The 18653-nt window shown below is 43.1% G+C and overlaps 1 protein-coding gene across 2 annotated transcripts in view; it reads right to left on the bottom strand.

Moving 5' to 3' along the window:
* The window catches only part of LOC139570811 (uncharacterized), a 39966-nt gene extending 34506 nt beyond the window's left edge, over positions 1-5460 (bottom strand). For both annotated transcript variants that reach the window (XM_071393006.1, XM_071393007.1), the window contains exon 1: positions 5049-5460. In XM_071393006.1, the coding sequence (XP_071249107.1) occupies positions 5049-5127 (79 nt within the window). In that variant the 5' untranslated portion in view covers positions 5128-5460. The remainder of the gene's footprint in view (positions 1-5048) is intronic.
* Positions 5461-18653: the final 13193 nt, after the last annotated feature.

Here is an 18653-nt window from a genome sequence, read left to right as displayed (position 1 = left end):
AGATTGACATTAATCACACACTGAGTCACCTTGCTTATTCAACCATGTAATCCAACTACCCATCATTGTGATACAATCTGCTTGGCTTGATGCCTCAAATGATCTGGTATTGCACCCAAGCAAGTGTCAACATCATCCAGGTGTCATCATCGGAAAGACAAAACAGATCTGAAATCCCACACTGTAGTTGAACAGACAGCTGAGTCAGCCAGTTTTCAGTAAGGCTGAGTAACCCCACAACATATAATTAGGCTACACACTGTCCGCCCCCCTAGACTCGTCTTTAGCGTCCTTTCTGTCATAAAAGACGGAGTCAGATGTTTCCCTTAACATTCATTTCACATTCCAGACACACAGTTGATTATTGTCAATCAGCTTAGCCAACAAAAATAAGCCCTGGATAATCAACTTCACAATGATCTCTCTAAAGGGGAGTTTAGATAAATGGATCGCCCTGCCGCCCTCCCAAATGCCTGGAGTCTCCACTCTACTGTGAGAACAACGGTTTAAGCTCCTGGATGGCTGTCACTCCCTCACAGGGAAAACACAGCCAGCCAGCCAGTTGGCAGAAGCTGGTCTGATTGGGGAGGGGCTAAAATATGTGCTGTAAGGAGGGGTAATATCCATTCCTCCCCTCTGCAGTGTGTGTGTGTGTGTGTATGTGTGTGTGTGTGTGTGTGTGTCCTTCATTAGATTTCACAGACCCTCCCTGAGGTGTGTTGACCTGTGTATGTGCAGACTCAACATTCCACTACTGCTCTCGCAGTAGGGTAGAAGCTGGGATTCCAACAAACAGATGATTTACAACTAGAGAATGACAGATGTTGTTAGGTTGAGCATGTACAGTATATTTCTACTGAAATCCTTCCATTAATTAAACTAGGCCAAGAAGAGTTTCAAATAAACTTTTTTTCCCACTCACTGAAAAGGGTGTTTTCCTGCTTAGTGTTTTTGGAAGTAGGCTTTATCTCCCCAAGCAGGTGTGCTCCTCCGAATGCAAAAGGCGGGCTCCAGTAGCTCAGGCTCTGGGCAATGGCATGTGTAAGCCCCGGGCAAAACTATTAATTCAGTTGGTCCCTTGGATCCTAAGTGGAAAGGTCAAAAACAGGTTGTGACAGGCGTGCTATTTTTACGGCCGGGGGGCTTTGGAGAATGTCCGTTCTCTGTTAGCACTTTGAGTGGTTAGTTGAACTGACCATAAGTCTGCTGTTAGAACTTCATGCCCACTACTAGTCACTGTCATGAAATGTTTTTTAATACAAGTTTCAACCTCAAGTTGTTATGGATGTAATGATAACTGGAGGTGAATACTCAAGAGACACATTTATAATTCAAGGAAAACACCATTATGATCCAATTGACCGAAAGAAAACAAAAAACATATTTTCCAACATAATTTCAACTGCAGTTCAGGTGACAGAAACAAGATGCCCTGATGAGGTGTGAAATACCACAACACACCTTCCCTCTCACCCCTTCCCCATCTCTCACCTCATCCCCCAAGGAAACCCACCAGGGCACCTCTCAGCTCCATGTCTCTCAACACACAGGCCTTGTATCTTTTTTCCAATTCCACCTCTTCCTTGGACGTAATGTCGACCCTAAGTAGGATTCCCAGACTGCGAGCTAGAAGCTAGCAGGGACCCCGCTCCCCACTCCTCCACTATCAGACGCCATTAGGATAAGGCAAGAATGAGCTAACTCAAGTCAAGTCTCCTTGGGGCTAGTTTCCTCCAACACCTCAGGTCTGGAGTTTGAATCCTCCCACAATCCCCCTCACCAACCAACTCTGATGTTTCAAAATAACACATATTACTTCAAAATTTAACACAAATCAACATGAATATGTTTAAATAGGTAATTCCCAATCTTGTTGGAGATTTGATGAAGGAATCCTATATTGACACTGCTATTGACTTTTGATTATTGTGATGATCATGAATTATTGTGGCAGGATCACACTGGAAAAACTAGGGCATCAAGACACAGTTGAACTTCACACATAGTTGAAGTAAATCTGATGTTTGACATGTAAAGTACTCCCCTTACTCCCTTCAGGTGCTCAAATTCCTCAGGATCTGAATCATACCTGTCAGCCTGTCCTCACAGGATGATTCCATTCCATATATCAGTGAATTCCACTGTGTGCCGTTCTGCCTGGTTGTTTATGAGTCAGGGTGATGAATACGGGGAGGCAAGTGGGGACTCTTGATTTGTTTATCGCTATAAAGTTAACGTTTTAAAACATTGCTGATATAATTCCTTAGTGTGTGCTCAGGGAAACGCTATACACAAAGGGTGTGTTCGTAAATGCATCAGTTATTCTGCGCTCTGGCACACTCAGACGAGAGTGCTCTGAAATCGGAGGAGATAGCCAGAGTGAATGTACAAAGTAAGAGGCCAAGGATGTTTCTGATTGTTAGCTCTTTCACACCCTGATCTGTTTCACTTGTCTTGTGCTTGTCTCCACCCCTCACCAGGTGTCTCCTATTTTTCCCCATTATCCCCCGTGTATTTATACCTGCGTTTTATGTTTGTCTGTTGCCAGTTCATCTTGTTTTGTCAGGTCTTACCAGCGTGTTTCCCATTTCGCCAGTTCTCTAGTTCTTGTTTTTTAGTCTTCCCGGTTCCGACCTTTCCTCCTGTCCTGACCCCGAGCCTGTCTGCCGTTCTGTCCTTGATTGACTCTGCCTTGGATTACGAACCTCTGGCTGCCCCCAACCTGCCCTTTGCCTGCCCCTTTATTATAATAAATATTCTGAGAACCAAACTATCCGTCTCCTGTGTCTGCATCTGGGTCATATCCTGAGTTGTGATAAACTCCTTTTTCCCCAAAATAATTAGTGTCATTGTATTTCACCTCCTCTTGCGATCCTCTTTCTGTGAACTAAACAGGGATCGAAGACAACAATAGGGCCACACAAGAATACACCAATAAATGCCTTGCCTTGATGTACTGTACACAATGTGAGTGTTATCTTTACAATGGTTATTTTCTTCCAACCCAAGGATCATGGCAAACAACATGATTCCTGCCAATGGGAGTCTAGACTCTTTCACAACTACAACAATGCTGGAAATTCTCGGTCTCAGGACAAAAAAAATTGAGGATCTGAGGGGGGACAATCCTTCCCAACATGTGTTGGTCATACTGTACATAAACTGAGATCGTTATCTGATAGAGGCGGATTCTTGGAATGTAGATAAACCTGTAAGCTCCAGAATAGTCCCATTATAAAGGAGTGGAAGGAGAATGAGAAGTTACACTGTATCACAAGAGCCCCATAGATTCTGTGACTATTAACAGGTCCTAAACACAAGATGATAACTATGTTTTTGAGTCAGGATATTTCAGACTTTTTTCCCCCTTTAACATGCAATATGTAGCTATTATGCTTTATCAGATGTGATTTGTCAAAGCACTTGGTTTTGCATTGTTATATAACATCAAGCTTTTTGTCTGCTGATTACCATATGTAATGTAATATGATGTTCTTCAATTACCACAGACATGAGGATGTGGATTGATATGAACGTGTTTCACAGCTTTTTTCAGAACGGCTCCACAACACCGACTATTAATGTCCCTTCCTCTTAGGTTTGGTTATTTCATGACACTGCCGAGTTTTGAAGAGTCAACCTAATTTTTGGTGCCACGTCTGTACAATATGCTTTGCTTTAGCTTGGATCGTATATAACAAACAGATGGTACATAAATTCGTTTTTTTTTTTTAAATGTCTCACTCCCCAATGGTATAGTAATTAAATGTATTGCCATTGGAAAGCAAAAGTAATTGTTCTGTCTGGGCTCCAAATTAAAACCATGCTAGGCTATATAAGAGCATATTGTTGCTTATTCTAATCAAGAGACCATTACACTGTATCAAGTCCAGTTCTCCTCAATCCATTCTATTGGGACATACAGTGTGTACGTCAGTAAAACTCTGAATTTAGAACCTGCAGATTCACAGCAAAGCAAATGTGTTGTCTTGCCCTTGCAACTTTTCACAACTTTTCACAAAATGCATCCCTAGTCAATTGAACTACAGATGTGAGATCTTAATTTGAGCCAGTTTGCTACAGCAGGAAAATAATCCTTCAGCAACAGGAAATGTGAATTATTATGTGGATTATAAATAATGGACATTTCTCTAAGGGTTGATACATTTTTCATTAGGGCAAATAAATAGGAAATTTCAAAATGGAAATTACAAATTTAGAAGACTTTAAAAAATCAAATACACTAGAAGTTTGCATTTCCTGCTTTTCAGGAAAATTCTCAGCAACAAGTGATCAAATTAAGATCCTACATCTGTATTTGTATTTATTTATTTATTTAACCTTTATTTAACTAGGCAAGTCAGTTAAGAACAAATTCTTATTTACAATGACGGCCTACCCCGGCCAAACCCGGACGACGCTGGGCCAATTGTGCGCCGCCTTATGGGACTCCCAATCACGGCCGGATGTGATACAGCAAGGAATCGAACCAGGGACTGCAGTGACACCTCTTGCACTGAGCTGCAGTTCCTTAGACCGACAGGCAACAATACTACATTACTCTCCGCTGTTCACTGAGAAAAAGTCCATGTGGATATGAGTCAATATATGTTTGTTTTTGTCTATGTTAGCGGTTCCCAACTCTAGTCCTCGATTACCCCAACAGTATTTTTTTTAATTGTAGCCCGGACAAGCATACCTGATTCAACTTGTCAACTAATCATCAGGCCCTCAATTAGTTGAATCAGGTGTTTTTTGTCTGGGGTACAACAAAATATGTGTGCTGTTGGGGGTACTCGAGGAGTTGGGAACCACTGGTCTATGTGATGAGACTATCAGTCTCGGGAAAATCCTGACACCATAACAACCCAATGCTCTTAACTAAAGACACCCTCTACTTTCAGACTGAAATTACACGTGTCTCAAACCACAAAAACACATCCATCAGACACTCAAATTACAATTTGTGCTGGCAAATCTAGCTGGTAGGATGAGACAACATGATGGCACAAGGGACAGAGACAGGTTCAACATGAAGCATACTGTACCTTTCCTCCAGGGGTTCAGGATGGCAAATGACTTCTGCCAGCTGAATACCATGCTGGCTTTAGTCCTCCCCTGGCTCATAGATGTAATTCCACAGGTTCAGCAACTACAGAAAAAGTGTGTAAAATACCCCCTCCTCCTCAGCCTAAAAAACAGCAGTCAAGAACTCCTTATCCCGTCTTGTTATTTGTCTTATTTTCTGCTTATTCCAGCTCCACTGAGGCTCTCAAAGTAAACTTCAGTGTTCAGTTCTGTGGGAGGCATCTGTTGTCACAGAGCTGAGTCTGTCCCCTGTTTGCGTCATGGTGCCTGCCTCCTGCTTACCTGTCTGCCGGTCTGTCTGGTAGCGTGCCTGCCTGTGGCTTGTTGCGTCTGTATGTGTCAGTGAGCTTCACTCCTCCATCTGAGGAGAGAGAGGGGGCCGGCCTCAACCGACAACATACACCACTACCACAGGCACAGATCCGCTGGGAGGAGTGGCAGCCAGCCAGAGGGAGGAGGAAGGGAAGAGAGGGAGGAAGGAAGAAAGGAGGAGAGGGAGGAAGGGAAAATACTAGGGAGAAGCATGGGACTCAAATTCAACCTGAGGGTGAAAGTCTGAGAATAATAACAGATGGATAGAAGGAGAGAGAAAGGGGTAGAGGGGGTCAATTGCCAGATAAGGTATTATTCACTGAGATATAGTATTTTTTATCCCCCTTGTCATAGGGAAAGTGAGGGGGTGGAATCTGCATCATGTGTCAATTACTCTATTGGGAAAACAGATATGTTTCACTTTTGCATCTCAGAAGAGAGACAGGGTGGAGAATGTGCTGTCTTTCATTATAAACACTCACATCGGCCAGGAAATACCAAAGGAAAATCTGCCTCACAGTAGAGTTCCTAATCTACTTTTACACCAAAATAAAATCCCCAGGTAGATTCTTGACTAGATATCTGACATTTTATCCCATTGTTAAAGCCAGACTGTATTGGCATCTGCTAACATATAACATCTCAACAAAACAATGGCTCTGGAAATGTTTCACTACACTGCAAGCCTGATACTGTACTACTGTTAATCAATGATAGCCAAAGTGAGACATTTGAAAACATTCCAGAAATATACACTACATGGCCAAAAGTATGTGGACACTCCTTCAAATTAGTGGATTTGGCAATTTCAGCCATACCTGTTGCTGACATGTGTCTATGTGTCCAATGCAATTTGATTTGGTTTGATTGGACAGGTGTATAAAATCGAGCACACAGCCATGCAATCTCCATAGACAAACATTGGCAGTAGAATGGCTCGTACTGAAGAGCTCAGTGACTTTCAATGTGGCACTGTCATAGGATGCCACCTTTCCAACAAGTGAGTTTTTAAAATCTCTGCCCTGCTAGAGCTGCCCCAGTCAACTGTAAGTGCTATTATTGTGAAGTGAAAACGTCTAAGAGCAACAACGGCTCATCCGTAACGTGGTAGGCCACACAAGCTCACAGAACGGGAGTGCTGAAGTGCGCAAAGCGTAAAAATCTACTGTCCATGGTTGCAACACTCACTACCAATCCCCAAACTCCCTCTGGAAGCAACGTCAGCACAATAACTTTCCGTTGGGAGCTTTATGAAATGGGTTTCCATGGCCGTGCAACCACACACAAGGTTAAGATCACCATGCACAATGCCAGGCGTCGGCTGGAGTGGGGTAAAGCTCGCCACCATTGGACTCTGGAGCAGTGGAAACATGTTTCCCTAGAGTGATGAATCACGCGTCACCATCTGGCAGTCCAACGGACAAATCTGTGTTTGGCGGATGCCAGGAGAATGCTACCTGCCGAATGCATAATGCCGACTGTAAAGTTTGGTGGAGGAGGAATAATGGTCTGGGACTGTTTTTCATGGTTCGGGCTAGGCCCCTTAGTTCCAATGAAGGGAAATCTTAACGCTACAATATACAATGACATTCAAGACGATTCTGTGCTTCCAACTTTGTGGCAACAGTTTGGAGAAAGCCCATTCCTGTTTCAGCAGGAAGCGAGGTCCATACAGAAATGGCTTGTCAAGATCGGTGTGGAAAAACTTGACTGACATGCACAGAGTCCTGACCTCAACCCCATCGAACACCTTTGGGATGAATTGGAACGCTGACTGCGAGCCAGGCCTAATCGCCCAACATCAGTGCTCGACCTCACTAATGCTCTTGTGACTGAATGGAAGCAAGTACCCGCTGCAATGTTCCAACATCTAGTGGAAAGCCTTCCCAGAAGAGTGGAGGCTGTTATGATAGCAAAGAGGGTGTTGTGGAAATTCTTACACAGAGACACTCAAAGTCAATCTTAAATTAATCATTGTTTATTATTAGCGAGCTGGCGAGGTTCCAACAAACTTAATGCACAATAGTGGCTGTCTGTCAGGAGCTCCGCTAGGTCAGTCCCAGGAGTTGTCTTATATATGGCTATCATGGTTCCTCCTGGCACCAGAGGGCAACAGAGACCGCCCTAGAGACTTTTATTAGACTCAGGTGTGTCATATTATTTCATGAGTATGTCCTTGTTAAAAGAGGTGTGTTTTCTGTGGTCCTTTGCAGAAGCTTGAATTGTTTACTGTGTGTGTTCATTTCCTGAGTGAGTTTTTGAGACTTAGTGTTTGTTGTTTTCTAGTGTACTGTGATCCTGCGGCTACTGTTTCTCAGTAAAGTATTTATGTTTATCCTTAACCACTGATTCCGAGTCTGGTCTCTTCTCTGCACATGGGTCCAACCTCATCACGTCACAGCAAGCTTCTGCCACAACATGGACCCAGCAGAGATCACCCATATCCAGAATGTGGTAGCCTACCCGGGAGCACTGTTAGGACGGCAGCAAGAACACCTCTCCCAAATCTCCGGGACCCTTCAGGGACTTGCCAAGTCTGTCACATCTGCTCCTGCCACATCCCCTAGTGGACATACGGTGTCTCCTTGACCTGCAGCCATTCCCCCAGTACCCTCTCCCTCTCTCTGTGTGTGATTGTATGGTTGGAGACACGTGTGCTGGAGTCAGAGCAGATCCCCACCAGCTGCAACCTGTTCCATAATCAAGACCTCTACAAATACTCAGTCCTGCCACTTCCACTCTGCCAGATCGTAATCTCCGTTCAGTCAGTCATTCTTCTAGCTTTTTGTTGTTATTTAAGATTCTGCTGTGCCTGTTTTCCTGCCTGACACTGTTTATCCTTGGGGCAGCAGGTAGCCTAGTGGTTAGAGCGTTGGACTTGTAACCGAAAGGTTGCAAGATTGAATCCCCGAGCTGACAAGGTAAAAATCTGTCATGCTGCCCCTGAACAAGGCAGTTAACCCACTGTTCCTAGGCTGTCATTGAAAATAAGAATTTGTTCTTAACTGACTTGCCTAGTTAAATAAAGGTAAAATACATTTTAAAAATCCTCTCACTGCAGTTTTTACACTATGGTTCCTGTTCCACATCTCACTGCTACCCTGTTCTGGATTCAGCTCACCACCACTCCCTTGGATTCCCCTTCGGACCTGTTAACCCTGTCCCAACCCAGCTCACTCCATCCTCAGCCTCCACATCTGGTTTCCTACAACTCATCCGAGCTTCCCCGGATCTGCACTCCATTTCTCCCTGTGTTACAATAAATACCTTGGTTCATTCATCCCTGTTTCCTTGTCTGAGTCTGCTTGGGTTCCCCTGTGCTGCTCCGCCTAACAGAATCGCATGCAGCTGGGTCACACGTCTGAGCCCACAGGAGCGTGACAGGTGCATGTGCGAAGGCTGCTTCCTCTACGGCGGAGGTCTCGGCAATCTCTGTGCTACCCGCCCAGAGTTTACAGAATATGCCAGGGCTCGCCAGCACAGGGGAAGAAACTGACGAGCGGTGCAGTTACCTCTCGGCTACCCAGTCACCATCTGTTACTACCCACAACCCTCCACTGGGACAACTGTCAGCACCAGATTCAAGCCTTTGTGGACTCCGGGTCTGCGGATAATTTCATTGATCAAGACTTCGCCAGAGATTTACTGATCCCCTGCATGAAATGTCCCATCGATCTGCAGATTCAAGCCCTCAATGTACGCCCCATTGGCTCCGGTCAGGTGGAATATCAGACCAAGCCCATTCTACTGCAGGTTGGGGTGAACCACTGAGACTCTTAGTTTTCTGTTGATCGCTGCTCCCGAGAACCCCCTTATACTAGGGTACCTCTGTGTAACAGTATAGCTTCCGTCCCTCTCCTCGCCCCTACCTGGGCTCGAACCAGGGACCCTCTGCACACATCAACAACAGCCACTCTCGAAGCATCGTTACCCATCGCGCCACAAAAGCCGCGGCCCTTGCAGAGCAAGGGGAACAACTACTTCAAGGTCTCAGAGCGAGTAACGTCACCGATTGAAACGCTATTAGCGCGCACCACCGCTAACTAGCTAGCCATTTCACATCGGTTACTCTTGGCTTGCGCTACATAACCCACTAGTTTCCTGGTCCACGGGACACCTACTAGACTGGGGTATGGACTGCCAAACTAAATGTCTAAGACCCCCACCAAGAGCCTCATCGTGTCTTCCTGCATCCCTTGAAGACCAATGCTTTTTTTTCTGCTCCTCGACCTCCGGGAGGCCTTCAGTAAGAGGCTGGCCGCCACCCTTCCCCTCATCGTCCTTACAACTGTGTCATAGAACTCCCCGAGATCATCTGTGCTCCCTTTCGACCCCTGAACCAGCAGTCATGAACAATTACATCCGGGAGTCACTGGAGGCAGGTTTCAATCGCCCCTCTACATCCCCTGCTGGTGCAGGCTTCTTCATGGGTAAGAAGAATGGAGGCCTGTGTCCCTGCATCGACTACAGAGAGCTGAACCAGATTACGATCAAGAATTGTTACTCCCTACCCCTGATGTCCTCCGCATTGGAGTTGGTCCAAGGGGCCCAATTCTTCACCAAACTGGACCTCTGTAAGCGTTGCAATCTGGTGAGAATCAGGGAGGGAGATGAGTGGAAGACTGCCTTTAACACCCCTAGTGGCCACTATGAGTATTTAGTCATGCCCTTCGGATTATCAAATTCTCCGGCAGTCTTTCAAGAATTGGTCAATGACACCCTGAGGGACATGTTGAATTGGTTCATCTTTGTTTACCTCGACGACATCTTGATCTTCTCCAAGAGCATTCCGGATCACACACTGCATGTCCGCCAAGTCCTGAGACGCCTCCTGCAGAGTCAACTATATCAAGATAGAGAAGTGTGAGTTCCACGTATCCCAGGTTTCCTTCCTGGTCACATTACCTCTACCACAGGCATCCAAATGTACCCCGTAAAAATTGAGCCAGTTGCCGACTGGCCCCGTCCCACCTCACTCAAGCAGGTCCAGCGGTTCCTCGTGTTAGCCAATTTTTACTGCCACTTTATTCACAACTTTGGTGTGGTGGCAGCGCCTCACACAGTCCTAACCAGTAAGTCCCAGACCCGTTTTTGCTGGACCCCCGAGGCTGACAGGGCATTCATGGAGCTCAAGGGACATTTCAACTCTGGACCCATCCTCATTCATCCTGATCCAACTCATCCCATTGTGGTGGAGGTGGAGCAGAGGCGGTCCTTTCACTGCAGAACGAGGAGGACAAGAAACTGCACCCATGTGCCTTTCTCTCCAAGTGGTTCTCGCCAGCGGAACGCAACTACGATGTAGGCAACCAGGAGCTCTTGGCAGTTGTGGGCTCTCAAGGGGTGGAGACGCTAATTGGAGGGGGCACCTCCTCCTTTTGTGATCCGGGAGGGGGGGGGGGGGGGACTGTCATTGTTCCTCTTGGCACCAGAGGGTGGCAAATACCATCCTAGAATATTTTATTGGAGGTGTGTATTATTATGCCTAGAAGACCAGCATCACGGAGTCCCCTCTTCGTTGTTGAGACTGATGTTTTGCGGGTAATATTTAATGAAGCTGCCAGTTGAGGACTTGTGAGGCATCTATTTCTCAAACTATACACTCTAATGTACTTGTCCTCTTGCTCAGTTGTGCACTGGGGCCTCCCACTCCTCTTTCTATTCTGGTTAGAGCCAGTTTGCGCTGTTCTGTGAAGGGAGTAGTACACAGCGTTGTACGAGCTCTTCAGTTTCTTGGCAATTTCTCGCATGTAATAGCCTTCATTTCTCAGAACAAGAATAGACTGACGAGTTTCAGAAGAAAGTGCTTTGTTTCTAGCCATTTTGAGCCTGTAATCTAATCCACAAATGCTGATGCTCCAGATACTCAACTAGTCTAAAGAAGGCCAGTTTTATTGCTTCTTTAATCAGGACAACAGTTTTCAGCTGTGCTAACATAATTGCAAAATGGTTTTCTAATGATCAATTAGCCTTTTAAAATGATAACTTGGGAGTAGCTAACACAACGTGCCATTGGAACACAGGAGTGATGGTTGCTGATAATGGGCCTCTGTACGCCTATGTAGATATTCCATAAAGAATCTGCTGTTTCCAGCTATAATAGTCATTCGCTGTATTTCTGATCAATTTGATGTTATTTTAATCAACAAAAAATGTGCTTTTCTTTCAAAAACATGGACATTTCTAAGCAACCCCAAACTTTTGAACGGTAGTGTACCTTAAAAAAAAGTTAGGGGCGTGGATCCTAAAACCACTCTTTATTTGGTGTGACCACCATTTGCCTCATGCGACACATCTCCTTTGCATAGAGTTGATCAGGCAGTTGATTGTGGCCTGTGGAATATTGTCCCACTCCTCTTCAATGGGTACGCGAAGTTGCTGGATATTGGCGGGAACTGGAACATGCTGTCGTACACGTCGAGCCAGAGCATCCCAAACATGCTGAATGGGTGACATGTATGGTAAGCATGCAGACCATGGAAGAATTGGGACATTTTCAGCTTCCAGGAATTGTGTACAGATCCTTGCGACATGGGGCTGTGCACTATCATGCTGAAACATGAAGTGATAGCAGCGGATGAATGGCACGACAATGGGCCTTAGGATCTCATCATGGTATCTCTGTGCATTCAAATTGCCATCAGCAGTCCGGGTGGCTAGTCTTAGGCGATCCTGCAGGTGAAGAGCTGACGTGGTTACAAGTGGTCTGCGGTTGTGAAGCTGTTTGGACTTATTGCTAAATTCTCAAAAATTACGTTGGAGTTAACTTATGGTTGCGAAATGAACATTTCATTATCTGGCAACAGCTCTGGTGGACCTTCCTGCAATCAGCTTTCCAACTGCACGCTCCCTCATCACTTGAGACATCTGTGGCGTTGTGTTGTGTGACAAAACTTCACATTTTAGAGTGGACTTTTATTGTCCCCAGCACAAGGTCCACCTGTGTAATGATAATGCTGTTTAATCAGCTTCTTGATATGCCACATCTATTAGATGAATCGATTATCTTAGAAAAGTAGAAATGCTCACTAACAGGGATGTAAACAAATTGTTGCACAACATTTTAGAGAAATAAGCTTTTTGTGCATATGGCAAACTTTTGGGATCTTTATTTCAGCTCATGAAACATGAAACCAACACTTTACATTTTGCATTGATACTTTTGTTCAGTATAGTTTTCATGCATCTAATTAGCCTATTTCTCAGCGGCGCCGACGGAGGCCCGCCTCGGCCTCCTCACCTAATTGCAGTGATGTAAAGTACTTAAGTAAAATTACTTTAAAGTACTACTTTAGTAGTTTTTGGGGGTATCTGTCCTTTACTTTACTATTTATATTTTTGACTACTTTTACTTCACTACATTTCTAAAGAAAATAATATACTTTTTACTCTATACATTTTCCCTGACGCCCGAAAGTACTGGTCACATTTTTCCAACTTTTCTTTCCAACTCGCTGGAGGTTGAAACCAGAGATCTGTATAAAAGGACAAGATGCTCATGTCTCCGCCCTAACAATGGGAGTCTTTGTCCCAAAGGCAGGAAGGCAGGAGACAAGCTTAGGTTTGCATATTATGCCCATAGAAACATTGAGCTTATTCTGGACAGAGTTTGGCAAGAGTGAGACCTCTCGCTTCGCCTCTTCCTCTCTGCTGAAACAGTGCATTCGGAAACTATTCATACCCCTTTACTTTTTCCACATTTTGTTACGTTACAGCCTTATTCCAAAATGTATTTTTTTTTTAAACACACATGACCCAATAATGACCAAGCAAAAACAGTTTTTTATACATTTTGGCAAATGTATCAAAATAAACTGGTTTACATAAGTATTCAGACCCTTTGCTATGAGTCTCAAAATTGAGCTCAGGTGCATCCTGGTTCCATTGATCATCCTTTAGATGTTTCTACAACTTGATTGGAGTCCACCTGTGGTAAATTAAATTGATTAGACATGATTTGGAAAGGCACACACCTGTCTATATAAGGTCCCACAGTTGACAATGCATGTCAGAGGAAAAACCAAGCCATGAGGTCGACGGAATTGTCCGTAGAGCTCAGAGACAGGATTGTGTCGAGGCACAGATCTGGGGAATGGTACCAAAAAATATCTACAGCATTGAAGGTCCCCAAGAACACAGTGGCCTTCATCATTTTGAAATAGAAGAAGTTTGGAACCACCAAGACTCTTCCTAGAGCTGGCCGCCTGGACAAACAGCAATCGGGGGAGAAGGGCCTTGGTCAGGGAGGTGACCAAGAACCTGATGGTCATTCTGCTGAGCTCCAGAGTTCATCTGTGGTGATGGGAGACAATTCAAGAAGGACAACCATCTCTGCAGCACTCCACCAGCCTTTATGGTACAGTGGCCAGACGGAAGCCACTCCTCAGTAAAAGGCATATGAAATACCGTTTGGAATTTGACAAAAGTCACCTAAAGACTCTCAGATCATGATAAACAAGATCCTTTGGTCTGATGAAACCAAGATTGAACTCTTTGGCCTGAATGACAAGCATCACGTCTGGAGGAAACCTGACACCATCCGTACGGTGAAGCATAGTGGTGGCAGCATCATGCTGTGGGGATGTTTTTCAGCAGTACGGACTGGGAGTCTAGTCAGGATTGAGGGAAAGATGAACGAAGAAAAGTACAGAGAGATCCTTGATGAAAACCTGTTCCAGAGTGCTCAGGACTTCAGACTGGGGTGACGGTTCACTTTAAAACAGGACAATGACCCTAAGCACACAGCCAAGTCAACGCAGGAGTGGCTTCGGGACAGGTCTCTGAATGTCCTTGAGTGGCCCAGCCAGAGCCCAGACTTGAACCCGATCGAACATCTCTGGAGAGATCTGAAAACTCTCCAAATACAGGGGTGCCAAGCTTGAAGTGCCATACCCTAGAAGACTCAAGACTTTAATTGCTGCTAAAGGTGCCTCAACAAAGTACTGAGTCTGAATACTTATGTAAATGTGTTATTTCAGTTTTGTATTTGTTATAAATGTGCAACATTTTCTAAAAAAACAGTTTTTGCATTGTCATTATGGGGTATTGAGTGTCGATTTGATGAAGTTTAAAAAAATATCAATTTTAGAATAATTCTGCAACATAACAAAATGTAGAAAAAGTCAAGGGGTCTGAATGCTTCCCGAATGCACTGTATGTATCACAACCAGCCGTGATCGGGAGTCCCATAGGGTGGCACACAATTGGCCCAGTGTCATCCGGGTTAGGGGAGGGTTTGGCCAGGGTAGGCCATCATTGTAAAATAAGAATTTCTTCTTAATTGACTTGCCTAGTTAAATAAAATAAAAATGTCACCGGAAAAAGCATCAGAGCAAGCAAAACTTGCCCTTCTATATCTAGCCCATGTATCTGATGCTGTCTGGCCAGAAATAGTATGACATGACATACTCTTTTGATCCAGATAGCATCAGATACATGGTCTACAGATACTGAGACAGAAGACGGGCAAGGAGATGCGGTACGGTGGACCAGGCACCCTAAGTCTCGCCCATAACGCCGGACCTGCCAATGTGTAATTTAAATAGGCTACCAGCTAAATACTGTATATAGCTACTGATAGGCTAGAAGGTTAGACTGCATTGTCTACATAATGAAATAATCCCTATTGGTTTGACGGTGGACTTTGTCACATGCGCCGAATACAACACTTACTGTGAAATGCTTACTTACAAGCCCTTAACCAACAATGCAGAGTTCTTTTTTTAAGTAAGTAAGAAAATATTTGCAAAATATGACCTGAAGATCACTGTCGTCATGATATTACCTAGTTTTCTTTTCTCCAAGTTCCCAATTGTCTTGAAAGCAACATGACCATCAGTCCTACAGAACTGTTTTATTAGCTTAATGTTATATTTTTTAAGTCATGTTTCAAAAAAGAATCTGAGCGGTAGATCTTGGCTTGCTTTCTGACTGCAAAAGTGATCTTACATATTTTAGTTGTATCAGCTTGAACATTTTGAGTAACTCCACTAAACCACACCTCCACTATAATTCCCCAGTGTGCCTTGCCTTTGAGTGAATTGTAGTTACCACCCACGACTCTATTTGTTAGTGATAGAAACATGGTTGTTGAATTCAGTAAACTTCAGTTCTGTGGCCTTCACCAAGTGAGTTCCTAAGGACAGTGTTTCCCAAAATTGGTCCTCGGGACCCAAAGGGGTGCATGTTTTGGATTTGCCCTAGCGTTACACAGCTGATTAAAATTATGAAAGCTTGATTATGAGTTGGTTATTTGAATCAGCTGTGTAGTGCTCGGGCAAAAAAACGATTTCGGGAAACCCTGATATAGAGAGCAGCTGTTGCTTCATGACTTATATCTACCTGAAAATACATGATCTAAGTGATTGATAGTTTGTATTCAGCAGTCATAAAAGTATGCTTATTTACTTTAAAGAACTATAAAATAGTGGTTTTGTCAGACAGCATAGGCAGCAGCTCTATAGAGATGAGATGATGACTTGGAATAAAACAAATTATAATATACACAACTGAAATATTTTAGTAAAGTAATGTGAATAAATGGCTAATAAGTGATAAGCAGTAATGGGCAGTCACTACCATCATGGGACTTATATTCATTGTTTTATTCTGTGTAGTTAGAGCATGCAAAATGTAAAATAAAATAATCTTGAAATTGAAAACTGTGATTATTTTTTAAATAATCGAACCAAAACCGAACCGACCTCAAAAAAGTACTCAACACTAGAAGGTATTCGCTCCCCTTGACTTTTTCTAAATGTTGTTGTGTTACAGCCTGAATTAAAAATATATATATTTTGTGAATTATGTTTTAATTTTAATTTTTTATAAATGAATTAAAAATGAAAAGCTGAAATGTCTTGAGTAAATAATTATTCAAACCCTTTGTTATGTCAAGCCTAAATATGTTCAGGAGTAAACATTTGCTTAACAAGTCACATAATAAGTTGCATGGACTGTGTGCAATAATAGTGTCTGTACCCAACACATACAATTAGCTGAAAGGTCCCTCAGTCGAGCAGTGAATGTCAGACACAGATTCAACCACAAAGACCAGGGAGGTTTTCCAATGCCTCGCAAAGAAGGGCACCTATGGTAGATGGGTAAAAAAAAGTTATTAATTACACTTTGGAATGTGTTTCAATACTCCCAGTCACTACAAAGATCTTTCCTAACTCAGTTGTCGGAGAGGAAGGAAACTGCTCAGGAATTTCACCATGAAGCTTTAAAACTTTAAAGAGTTTAATGGCTGTAATAGAAAACTGAGGATGGATCAACAACATTGTAGTTACTCCACAATACTAACTGAAATGACAGAGTGAGAAGGAAGCCTGTACAAAATAAAAAATATTCAAAAACATGCATCCTGTTTGCAATAAGGCACCAAAGTAAAACTGCAAAAAATGTCGCAAAGAAATTAACTTTATGTCCTGAATACAAAGTGTTATGTTTGGGGCAAATCCAACACAACACATCACTGCGTACCACTCTTCATATTTTCAATCATGGTGGTGGCTGTATCATGTTATTGGTATGCATGTATATCGGCAAGGACTAGGGAGTATAAAAAAATAAAAAATAAAGGGAATGTAGCTAAGCACAGGAAAAATCCTAGAGGAAGACCTGGTTCCGTCTGCTTTCCAACAGACACTGGGATGCAAATTACTTACCAAGACAACATTGAATGTTCCTAAGTGGCCTAGTTACAGTTTGACTTAAATCGTCTTTAAATCTATGGCAAAACTTGAAAATGTCTGTCTAGCATTCATCAACAACCAACATGACAGAGCTTGAAGAATTTGAAAAAGAATAATGAGCAATTATTGTACAATCCAGGTGTATAAAGTTCTTTGAGAATTACCCAGAAAAACTCACAGCTGTAATTGCTGCCAAAGATGATTCGAACATTTATTGACTTAGGGTGTTAAAACTTATGTAAATTAAAATATTTCTGTATTTAATTTACAATACATCTTTTTATTTTTTTTATATCTAAAAACATTTTTCATTTTTTTATTTTGTCATTCATTTTGTCATTGTGTGTAAATGGGTGCAATTATTCTTTAAATCCATTTTGAAATCAGGCTGTAACACAACAAAATGTTCGCTACACCAGACCTCCGGCTGCACTTTCCATCACAAGCAAAGAGTCGTCCCCCCACCTAATCCACCAGCTTTTGTCTTGATTTCATTTGATTGAAAGAGTTTGACAAAGACATCAATGGGACAGACCCCAAATCAAAGCATAAGGGCACACTCATTCACCTACACTTATACAGTATGCCAATGCCATTGGCTTCACCATACACACATCTAAGCCTTTCATTTTGTCACTAACTGACTAACCTAAGAATAACCCAATTTAGGGTAATTTGATTCTGGTGGTCAGAAGATCAGAAAGAAGGACAGTTGAGAGGTTTTATTAAGCCCCAAACATAGTAAGTTGAGAGGGGGGAGATGGGGGGGTGTCACGTCCTGACCTTAGAGATCCTTTTAATTCTCTATTTGGTTAGGTCAGGGTGTGACTAGGTTGGTCAATCTATGTTTTCTATTTCTTTGTTGGCCTGGTATGGTTCCCAATCAGAGGCAGCTGTCTATCGTTGTCTCTGATGGTGGGATCATATTTAGGCAGCCTTTTCCCACCTATTGTTTGTGGGATCTTGTTTTTGTGTAGTGCCTGTGAGCACTGCATTTGCTTCACGTATCGTTTATCCTTTATTGTTTTCATTATTAAAGATGTGGAACTCTGCGCACGCTGCGCCTTGGTCCATTTATTCAACAAGCGATCGTGACAGGGGGGGGGGGTCGTTTTTCTTTCCAATCAAACTCTCTCGAGGAGGGAGATGACCTCAGTAATCTGATTACTGTCTGTGTTATCATAAGGCATTCTGACTCCTTTTGAGTAAATCTAACTGTGTGTCTGCAATGGTGTTGCTGCTAAACAAACATATTGGGTGTTCCTGAACTTTAGTAAAGTTATATAGACTGAAAGCACCGGGGTGCACCTTTAACCTGAAGCAATAAGATAGGGGCTTATTATTTAAGATGTCAGTCTAATATGTGACAATTATTTGTGAAGATAATGGTACTGGCAAATCATCTCTAAAGAGTTATGACTAACATGTCAATCAAGGCAATTACCTGTCAATATTAATCGGACAATATACTGAATGTTATTTGATTAATCATTTTATGTTAACAACTGTGGTCATAATAGTGCCCACATTAGTAGAAATGAAAGAGCATGCACATCC

This window comes from Salvelinus alpinus, chromosome 3 (genome assembly GCF_045679555.1).
Source record: "Salvelinus alpinus chromosome 3, SLU_Salpinus.1, whole genome shotgun sequence".
In the NCBI taxonomy this organism is placed as follows: domain Eukaryota; kingdom Metazoa; phylum Chordata; class Actinopteri; order Salmoniformes; family Salmonidae; genus Salvelinus; species Salvelinus alpinus.
The sequence above is the reverse complement of the archived record's forward strand: the minus strand, read 5'-3'. Positions and strand labels throughout refer to the sequence as shown.